The sequence below is a fragment of the Gadus morhua genome, chromosome 12 (genome assembly GCF_902167405.1).
Source record: "Gadus morhua chromosome 12, gadMor3.0, whole genome shotgun sequence".
In the NCBI taxonomy this organism is placed as follows: Eukaryota; Metazoa; Chordata; class Actinopteri; order Gadiformes; family Gadidae; genus Gadus; species Gadus morhua.
This window is the reverse complement of record NC_044059.1, coordinates 25,106,218-25,117,670: the sequence shown is the minus strand read 5'-3', so window position 1 is coordinate 25,117,670 and position 11,453 is coordinate 25,106,218. Positions and strand designations below refer to the sequence as shown.

The 11,453-nt window shown below is 40.1% G+C and overlaps 1 protein-coding gene across 1 annotated transcript; it reads left to right on the top strand.

The window, feature by feature from the left end:
* The first annotated feature begins 1,807 nt into the window (after positions 1 to 1,807).
* Positions 1,808 to 4,957, top strand: dmrta2 (DMRT-like family A2). Its single transcript, XM_030371676.1, has 2 exons — positions 1,808 to 2,727; positions 3,074 to 4,957. Exons 1-2 carry the CDS (start codon positions 2,277 to 2,279, stop codon positions 3,979 to 3,981), a joined length of 1,359 nt encoding a protein of 452 aa, XP_030227536.1. The 5' UTR covers positions 1,808 to 2,276; the 3' UTR covers positions 3,982 to 4,957.
* Positions 4,958 to 11,453: the final 6,496 nt, after the last annotated feature.

Here is an 11,453-nt window from a genome sequence, read left to right as displayed (position 1 = left end):
GACAATCGTTTGGAAGAACAACGTCCATATGATAATAAATAGTAGCCTAAACTGTGAAGTTTTTTTTTACTATTCACCTGTTGTTGCTTTGCTGCTGATATTATTATTATTGTAATATTCGTGCTGCGGTAAATGACGTATTATATTGTAATACATTCAATGCTAAAATAGCCTACATAGGAAAACTAATTTTCGTTCCATCTTAATTTGTAATTTATTGAGCACTATTTCCCAAATCTCACTGAGCCCTTTATTTCTGACTCACTGATTTGTAAAAAAAAATCTGTCTGTATCTCCAAATATAATATTTAAACCTTGCAATATTTATATTCAATCGATTAAATAAGCATATATTTACTCATTATGAACAATATGTGGGGGAGTAACTCTGACACTTTGGTGTCCTTGGTGACAAAGGGCCGTAAAGCCTGATCGAAAATCACATGGCTGGACATGACCGGCTGGCTGGCATTTACACCGTCAAGTATTGATGGAGAAACCCTTTAACCTAAAGACATGGTATACTACTGCTAGCCTACTACTTATACTACGTATACTAATTACACTAATACAAATAAGAATAAAAATAGGAATACAAATTAATTATAGAATCAATAATATACTTAATTATTATTTCAATAGTATCAAATATAACATATAATCACAAATAAATATGACACAAGGTTCACAATGAACAATTTATTTACAACGGTTTTTACTCTGAATACCTAGCTATTGCGCTTTGAAAAAAATGATCTATTATAATTATGAATCAAATATAAACAGCATTGATTCAAAAATCTTCATATGCCTTCAGTCTGCAAGACTCACATATTGTCACTAAAAAAGATCCACATGAGTTAACAACAGCATATCAAAGGAGGGACAACAAAGCCATAATTCCTCAATTATTAGGTTGATTTTTGAGTTGTGAACTACAGATAATTAAGTAGCCTACTCAGCCAATACTGAAAATATGTTTTTAATAACAACATCAAATACGAAAACAGAAAAATGTATGCCTTTTTATTTTTGCTAAAACATTTCAAGATATAAGCTTTATTTCCAAGCTCAAAATGGGCTATTGAAAATAATAATCGTAAATGACACCTGCTTATCTTAACTGAAAGAGTGACATGACTAAAAACTACTTTTTCAATATAAACTAAATCATGTTTGCAACTATAGGGACACATTAAATAACCTCCAATTCACTGTTCTAAAACGGTTTAGGTTTGCCGATTATTTTGCCATCACATGTCTATAGAAATGGGCTCAGCATTCAAGATTCTCCTATTAATGCCATCGAATGATTTCTGATTGATTAACAATAAAATAACTCATACTTACCACACATCTGGATGTGAATAAACACCAAATAGCGTCTTCTCCTTTTTTAATAATATACATATCGCTGCCAAAAAAAAACAACAACATCTAAACGCATGATACTTTTAACTTCTTAAATGTAAAAAATATATAGGCTATAAGAGATGAATGAATGTATATTAAGCTATTTAAAGACGATGGCTCCAAAATCTGGCCCGCCACGTCTCCTTGTAAAATCAAACTAGCTTTATAAAACAGAAAAACTCATCGATATAAAACATGGGTATCGATTGAAGCTATCCGGGACTCCCGTACGATTCTACACACTTGATATCTGAAAAAAGATCTAAGGTGGACACAGTTGAAAAACCCAGCGAGCCAATCAGAGCGCTCCTTCCCCCTTCGGCCAATGACAGACGCCACATTGTTGTCGAATTGGTGTAATGAAAACGCAGGAGCAACAATAGAGAGGAGAGAGAAGGTCTGTATCCACTGGCCATCTCTCAGGAAGTTAGTGTCTCACGCTTCTGCTTCCAGTAGCGACCTCGTCTCTCTCTCTCCGACTTGGAGAACACCAACTTTAGAAGCCAAGCAGGCATGAATTCTCATCTCTTTGTTAACGATTTCTGGATTTTAATTTGACTGTAACGCCTTCAGTTTTTCTTCGTCCTGATTCAAACTTTCGTCCCGACACACCACGCTGGTCCTGTGCGTAAATCTCCCGACAGCTCGGTTAGTATCTGACCACATCTTTTTATTCTCAGTCGACAGCTAGGCTATCGTTGGCTTCACTTTATCGCCAAGACATGTTGGGAACGGTTCAGTCTGTCACGAGAAAATAAAACAAAGTTAACTTTAATAAAATCTGCGAATAAATCGTTCAACGCAACTTTTGACCATCACTCAAGTCAAGTAAAGTCGTGCTGTCACGGTTTAAAAAGGCGAGCATGGATCTACGACCGGAGCTCCCCACGGTGTCCTCGGCGTCTCAGGTGCACCACCACAGCTCGGCGGGGGTCTCCATCCCGGTGTCCATGGCCAGCAGCCTCCTCCGCGGCCCTCCGCTCCTCCTGCGCGCATCCGAGAAGTACCCCCGCACGCCCAAGTGCGCTCGCTGCCGGAACCACGGCGTGGTGTCAGCGCTCAAGGGCCACAAGCGCTACTGCCGCTGGAAGGACTGCATGTGCGCCAAGTGCACCCTGATCGCCGAGCGCCAGCGCGTCATGGCGGCGCAGGTGGCGCTGAGGCGGCAGCAGGCACAGGAGGAGAACGAGGCCCGTGAGCTGCAGCTGCTCTACGGGACGGCCGAGGGACTCGCCCTGGCCGCGGCCAACGGCATCATCCCGCCGCGGCAGAACTACGAGGTGTACGGCTCGGTCAGCACCGACGGCAACTCTGGTGAGTGCGACGGAACGAAGGCGCATATTGATTGCGTTATTGATGCTGTGTGTTAGTTATCGTTTTCTTAGATGTATTCATAATAATGAACACATCTGGCCTGCAAGGGGTTTGCTTAATGCATGAATGCTAATGTATTGCGTATTTCTGTATTTCGTATATTCCGTCCGGACTGTGAATCATTTAGCCCATTAGATATAAGTGAGATATTTGTGTATATTGATGTCGGGCGTTGCATGCCCGGTAGTTTGAAACCCATATCTTAGAACCCGTTCACAGCAATTCGTTTTCCCCTCATAGGCCTGTCATTCAGAACCGTTCTGATATCCTCTTGTTTGTTTAATAGATTCGAGCCTCCACAAGTACGAGCTGTTCAGCAAGAGCCAGCTGTCCGGGTCCAACACCCCGCCACAGATCGCGGGCAAGACGGTCTCCACCGACGGCGACTCGGTGCCGGGCGTCTCCTCCCCTGATGTCCGGCACGGCGGCTCAGGCTCGGAGAACGGCGACGGCGAGTCGTTCAGTCGCATCGGATCCCCCGTGTTATCCAAAACCGTGAAAGACACGGGCGGGGACACCCCGGGCTCCGTCAGTCCCCTAGGCTCCGACTCGGGCTCAGAGACGGACAAGGACGAGCTGGAGCCGTCCCCGTCCTCCGCGGCCTCCAGACACATGAACGCCATCGACATCCTGACCCGCGTGTTCCCCAGCCACAAGAGGAGCGTGCTGGAGCTGGTGCTGCAGGGCTGCGGGAAGGACGTGGTGCAAGCCATCGAGCAGATCCTCAACCACGGTGGCGGGGCGCACACCACCACTGCAGGCAAGGCCCGGGGCTCCGAGGGGGAGACGTGGACGGCGGAGCGGATGCTGCACCAGCCCACCCTGTCCTCATCCTCCGCCAGCAGCGCTGCCCAGCGGCCCATGCTGCCGGGGGCCATGACGCTAAGCAACCGCTCGGCCTTCTCCCCGCTCCAGCCCAACGCCCCACACTTCGGGGCCGACCCCAGTGCGTACCCTCTGGGCACCCACCTGGGGCTCAACCCGCTGAGGCTGGCCTACTCCGCGCACAGCCGGGGACTGGCCTTCATGACCCCGTACTCCACCACGGGGCTGATGCCCACCCTGGGCTTCAGACCCCCGATGGACTATGCGTTCAGCGACCTGATACGGGACAGGACTCTGTTGCACAAGGAGCAGGGCTACACGAACAGCCTGTACGGCCCGCTGGTGAACAACACGCCGGACAAACAGTGAGGGCTGCCGGTGTCTGCCCTGCCATGAACTCGGTCATGGTAGAATGACGCGTATAGTAACGGATTCGTGTAGCCACAAGTGTTGAATGTGTTGGAGAAATCTTGTGATGTGTTTTTTTGGCCTACGAGCAGCTGTAAATAATATTATCTGACTTGTGGTCATTTTCTTTTTGTTGTATCTTTTGTGTAGGCCCTAATGTTCATAGTTTCCTTTTCCATGTACAAAGTGTTATTACACAATGCTATTTCAGCTGAGAATGTACATACACCTAATATAACGTCTACCCTCGATGAGATCATTTTAAAAATGAAAGTTGTTTCGTGGACAAATCCAGAATGCTCAGCCAGTTCCTGTACAGAGAAGCAGAGACGCAGCCAGGTAGCCATAGTCTGTTTTAAAGTTATGTACCCTTGCGTCGGTCTGATAGGTAGCCTAGTTCCTATTCATCACTATTTTTTTGTCGTTCAAAAGAATTCGTTGCAAAATATAATAAATAAATAAAATAATGTAAACCCTCGTTCCAGAAAAACAACAATAGAAAAGCACTTTCAAGAAACTCAGTCTATTTTCATATTCATAACCATCAAATGACACGTGCATCATGCATCATCACCAGTATGTGATAGTTCGATTTGATTGGCTAAATGATGACATGTATGTTGCTGATATTAACCCCATGAATTACCTCCTGTGAACGTTTAAATAATGACGTGAGATTTCCACCTCCACTTTTCCCTACTCTAGTTTTGCTTTCTCACTACTTTCGGATAATTTTCCACTGGCTGTATTATATATTGAATTATTGTAATATTAGCCTACTTATGCTATAAAGGATCTTTCATTTATAAATTGCTAGCCAGCTGCAAAATTTTGTGGCATTTCTAAATGCCACATAATTGAAGTCGAATGATCTTCAAATGTTGCAAGCTGTACATGTCTTATTGTATGAATTTGCTGGAAATAAATGTTATTTTAAAGAAACCCTAAAAATTGTATTTATTTTAAACGAATTATTATTTTTATGAATATTATTTTTGTTGTATTGTTTTTTATAGTAGTTCTATAAATATAATATGATAATACAAGTTGCTATTATTACTACTACTATTATTAATATTATTATTATTATTATTATTATTATTAGTAGTAGAAGTAGTGGTTATAGGCCGAGATACATTATTGTTATTATTACTCACGTTACTGACGTCAAAAGATATGCTCATTGGTCAGCTGTCATGCCTCATGGAATACGGTTCACGGTCATAGCCCGAGAGAAACCAACCGTATTACCTAGAAAAGTCAAAAACATTAATAACATATTTATTATTATTATTATTATTATTATTATTATTATTATTATTATTATTATTATTATTATTATTATTATTATTATTATTATAATTTTTACCTCTCAGTATTTTAGGAGTTGCAAAGGAAGCTTCTGTCCTCTTCTGTGTGGCTACCAGCAGAAAGTGTGCGATTTTCCTTATGTGCCATTTATTTTTATCCAAAGTAATTCCACATGGATAAGTAGGCCTACATGTTCGCCAAAATATACGAAGTAGTAGAATAGTAACTCTAGAGCTGAACGATCCCCCAAGTTCCTAAAATAGCCCATCAAATGAGAACCAGTCTGCCGATACAAATTAAGAATAACTGCATTTTAATTTTATTATAAATTCGAAATTATAACTTGAATCGTGCATTTAGTGGAGACGGTGAAGCCCCTGAACGAGCAGGTATTGTCGGAGGAGGTGAGGTGTTCACCAGAGGAGCGAGCAGCTGAGATGCTCATTGGTGCCCCGCCTCAGGCGTCCCGTAGTGGACTCAGGTCCCGAAACGGACCGGGACGGGGTCTGGAACAATTAATACAAAGAATAGTTAGCCTGAGGCGATTGGCCCGGGAAATTCACTCGACCTAATATATATTTTGTAGATAGGTAAATTAGGACTTTTCTGGACAGGACTGACTTAAAGCCAGTCGAAAAAAAAGTACATTTTTGGCAATTAACGGTCTTTTTTTTGCCACATTTAGGAACTATGGATCCAACGTTTGCAATATCTTTTTTAATCTGTAGCGTCTTAAATCTTTTTTTAAGTGAGAAAGAAACACAAGGTATTTCGTCACTTTTTGACTTGACAGCTCAAATACAACGGTCTAACAGTTGAATGGTATACCCTTTCCAGGTAGCCCCACAGAGGGGTATGCAGGACACAATGTCCCAATCTAGCCTCACGCATGGTTTCAAGACGCCATGGAGATATTGTGTATTAGAAGTTAATTTAAAATATATAATATGGTCCTATTAGCGTAATTAACTTTTCGTAGACGGAGAGCGCGATCAGTGACTTGGTTTTTCCAGGACCATGGGTTGCGGCAGAGTCGCCAAACCGCCTGCGCTCCCGGACTAGCGTCCACGCATTAACTGGTCCGAATAATTAAGCTTTTCTCCTGATCAGACATATTGAATTGAGTTTGTCCAAAGTTAGCTCACTCGATTAATGCCTTCTCAAATCATTCAATTTCCAGATAAATCGTCCTAAACTTAAGTGGTGTGTAATTTTGTCGGCTATAGGTAGTAGGCCTACCTGTCTGAGCACTGAAGTATCGAGGCATCTGTTTATACATACAACACAGACAAAGAACACATGGCCGCCACTCAGCGAGGGAAGGAAACTCACATAGGCCTATACAGGCAATAGCGTAGCAGGATGGATGGATGGATGGACGGACGGACGGACGGACGGACGGACGGACGGACGCAGGGACGGACGGACGGACGGACGGACTGATAGAGAGAGAGAGAGAGAGAGAGAGAGAGAGAGAGAGAGAGAGAGAGAGAGAGAGAGAGAGAGAGAGAGAGAGAGAGAGAGAGAGAGAGAGAGAGAGAGAGAGAGAGAGAGAGAGAGAGAGAGAGAGATAGATAGATAGATAGATAGATAGATAGATAGATAGATAGATAGATAGATAGATAATAATATCGTGGCACAATAATAACAATGCAAAAAACCCTCAACCTAAGCGCTACAATTGACCATAATGTTCCCGCGTAATTTCCTATTTGAGTTTAAATATAAGTTAAATAAATATATGTTTGCAATTTGCAGTTTGCAATCATGAAAACATTGATGTTATAAAAAGCATTCATGCTTTGTACCTCTAATCAATTGTCGCTTTGTCCAATTTGAACATATGCCTATTCACTGTAGCTTTTTCTGAGTTATTGGCTAATTCAATGGCGCCATCTAGCGGCCATGGTATGTCAGTGGGACGCTTTTGTATTATGTTACCAATATGGATAACGATTCCTGTTATTCCTGTTCCTCTTGTATCGTTCTCCTTTAACACAAATAATGGTTCTGATGAAAATGAAATGGTAAAAGATTGGCCTGGTGGACGATTAATGTGATGTGGAGCCTAAAAATGTGTGTCAAATGTCGGCCTAATTGTATTATTTTCACTGTTTACTATTATTTTACTATTTTTTTTATTCGGGTGTAGGTAGGCTATGTATACCAAGAAAATGATTGGCCTACAAACATTTAAGAGATTCAATATATTATTATATTTCATGTCATTATTGTATTCCTAAAATTTTATTAATTTCTTAGCTACCATCTCAATCATTGTGTGTGATGGTTTGTCATGCAGGGGTGTCCTCCTCTACAAAACCTCTACAAAACCTAGGGTTAGGATAACATAACAGAACAGTGCATCGGTGTTACATGGATATGGTGTTATGGCGTTACAGTGTTACAGTGTTATGGTGTAACGCGCTACATGCTAAATGTTACAGTGTTACATGGCTACATGTCACAGTTTGGGTTACAGGTTACAGGGCTACAGGTTACAGGTTACAGTTGACATGCTACATGCTAAATGTTACAGTGTTACATGGCTACAGGTTACAGGTTACAGGTTGCAGGTTACAGGTTACAGGTTACAGGTTACAGGATAAAGTTGACATGCTACATGCTAAATGTTACAGTGTTACATGGCTACAGGTTACAGGTTACACATTACTGGTTACACGTTACAGGTCTACAGGTTACAGGTTGCATGTTACAGGTTATACTTGATGAAAACGAGTGTTACCCCTTGTGTTTTTTTTTTTGTGTTTTTTGTTACCCCTTGTGTTCTCCTTATGGTTTTTTTCATGACGACCAAAGAAAAACGACAGTGTCACCCCTCATTTTCATTTGATAAAAACGACAGTCTTACCCCATATGTTTTAATGGAAAATATCGACAGTGTTACCCCTTATGTTTTTTTTCATGACGACCCATAAAAAACAACAGTGTTACCCCTTATGGTTTTTTTCATGACGACCAAAGAAAAACGACAGTGTCACCCCTGATGTTTCATTTGATAAAAACGACAATGTTACCCCCTATGTTTTAATGAATAAATATCGACAGTGTTACCCCTCATGTTTCATTTGATAAAAACGATAATGTTACCCCTTGTGTTTTTTTCATGACGACCAATAAAAAACGACAGTGTCACCCCTTATGTATTTTTCATGACGACCAAAGAAAAACAACAGTGTTACCCCTTATGGTTTTTTTCATGACGACCAATAAAAAAACAACAGTGTTACCCCTTATGGTTTTTTTCATGACGATCAATAAAAAACGACAGTGTTACCCCTTATTGCTTTTTCATGACGACCAAAGAAAAACGACAGTGTCACCCCTCATGTTTCATTTGATAAAAGCGACAGTGTTACCCCCTATGTTTTAATGAATAAATATCGACAGTGTTACCCCTCATGTTTCATTTGATAAAAACGACAGTGTTACCCCTTATGTTTTTTTCATGACGACCAAAGAAAAACAACAGTGTTACCCCTTATGGTTTTTTTCATGACGACCAATAAAAAAACAACAGTGTTACCCCTTATGGTTTTTTTTCATGACGACCAATAAAAAACAACAGTGTTACCCCTTATGGTTTTTTTCATGACGACCAATAAAAAAGAACAGTGTTACCCCTTATTGTTTTTTTCATGTCGACCAAAGAAAAACGACAGTGTCACCCCTCATATTTCATTTGATAAAAACGACAGTGTTACCCCCTATGTTTTAATGGAAAATATCGACAGGGTTACCCCTTATGTTTTTTTTCATGACGACCAATAAAAAAACAACAGTTGGACCCCTTAAGGTTTTTTTCAGGACGACCAATAAAAAACAACACTGTTACCCCTTATGGTTTTTTTCATGACGACCAAAGAAAAACGACAGTGTCACCCCTCATGTTTCATTTGATTAAAACGACAGTGTTATCCCCTATGTTTTAATGAATAAATATCAACAGTGTTACCCCTAATGTTTCATTTGATAAAAACGATAATGTTACCCCTTGTGTTTTTTTCATGACGACCAATAAAAAAGGACAGTGTTACCCCTTATGTTTTTTTCATGACGACCAAAGAAAAACAACAGTGTTACCCCTTATGGTTTTTTTCATGACAACCCATAAAAAAACAACAGTGTTACCCCTTATGGTTTTTTTCATGACGACCCATAAAAAAACAACAGTGTTACCCCTTATGGTTTTTTTCATGACGACCAATAAAAAACAACAGTGTTGCCCCTTATGGTTTTTTTCATGGCGACCAAAGAAAAACGACAGTGTCACCCTTCATGTTTCATTTGATAAAAACGACAGTGTTACCCCCTATGTTTTAATGAATAAATATCGACAGTGTTACCCCTCGTGTTTCATTTGATAAAAACGATGATGTTACCCCTTGTGTTTTTTTCATGACGACCAATAAAAACGACAGTGTTACCCCTGTTACCCCTTATGTTTTTTTTCATGACGACCAATAAAAAAACAACAGTTGGACCCCTTATGTTTTTTTTCAGGACGACCAATAAAAAACAACACTGTTACCCCTTATGGTTTTTTTCATGACGATCAATAAAAAACGACAGTGTTACCCCTTATTGCTTTTTCATGACGACCAAAGAAAAACGACAGTGTCACCCCTCATGTTTCATTTGATAAAAGCGACAGTGTTACCCCCTATGTTTTAATGAATAAATATCGACAGTGTTACCCCTCATGTTTCATTTGATAAAAACGATGATGTTACCCCTTGTGTTTTTTTCATGACGACCAATAAAAACGACAGTGTTACCCCTTATGTTTTTTTCATGACGACCAAAGAAAAACAACAGTGTTACCCCTTATGGTTTTTTTCATGACGACCAATAAAAAAACAACAGTGTTACCCCTTATGGTTTTTTTTCATGACGACCAATAAAAAACAACAGTGTTACCCCTTATGGTTTTTTTCATGACGACCAATAAAAAAGAACAGTGTTACCCCTTATTGTTTTTTTCATGTCGACCAAAGAAAAACGACAGTGTCACCCCTCATATTTCATTTGATAAAAACGACAGTGTTACCCCCTATGTTTTAATGGAAAATATCGACAGGGTTACCCCTTATGTTTTTTTTCATGACGACCAATAAAAAAACAACAGTTGGACCCCTTAAGGTTTTTTTCAGGACGACCAATGAAAAACAACACTGTTACCCCTTATGGTTTTTTTCATGACGACCAAAGAAAAACGACAGTGTCACCCCTCATGTTTCATTTGATTAAAACGACAGTGTTATCCCCTATGTTTTAATGAATAAATATCAACAGTGTTACCCCTAATGTTTCATTTGATAAAAACGATAATGTTACCCCTTGTGTTTTTTTCATGACGACCAATAAAAAAGGACAGTGTTACCCCTTATGTTTTTTTCATGACGACCAAAGAAAAACAACAGTGTTACCCCTTATGGTTTTTTTCATGACAACCCATAAAAAAACAACAGCGTTACCCCTTATGGTTTTTTTCATGACGACCCATAAAAAAACAACAGTGTTACCCCTTATGGTTTTTTTCATGACGACCAATAAAAAACAACAGTGTTGCCCCTTATGGTTTTTTTCATGGCGACCAAAGAAAAACGACAGTGTCACCCTTCATGTTTCATTTGATAAAAACGACAGTGTTACCCCCTATGTTTTAATGAATAAATATCGACAGTGTTACCCCTCGTGTTTCATTTGATAAAAACGATGATGTTACCCCTTGTGTTTTTTTCATGACGACCAATAAAAACGACAGTGTTACCCCTGTTACCCCTTATGTTTTTTTTCATGACGACCAATAAAAAAACAACAGTTGGACCCCTTATGTTTTTTTTCAGGACGACCAATAAAAAACAACACTGTTACCCCTTATGGTTTTTTTCATGACGACCAAAGAAAAACGACAGTGTCACCCCTCATGTTTCATTTGATAAAAACGACAGTGTTATCCCCTATGTTTTAATGAATAAATATCGACAGTGTTACCCCTAATGTTTCATTTGATAAAAACGATAATGTTACCCCTTGTGTTTTTTTCATGACGACCAATAAAAAAGGACAGTGTTACCCCTTATGTTTTTTTCATGACG

Coding starts and splice junctions, on each gene's coding strand:
- dmrta2 (XM_030371676.1), top strand. CDS start 2,277: ATGGATCTACGACCGGAGCTCCCCACGGTGTCCTCGGCGTCTCAGGTG. Junction 2,728..3,073: donor CAGCACCGACGGCAACTCTG/GTGAGTGCGACG, acceptor TTTGTTTAATAG/ATTCGAGCCTCCACAAGTAC.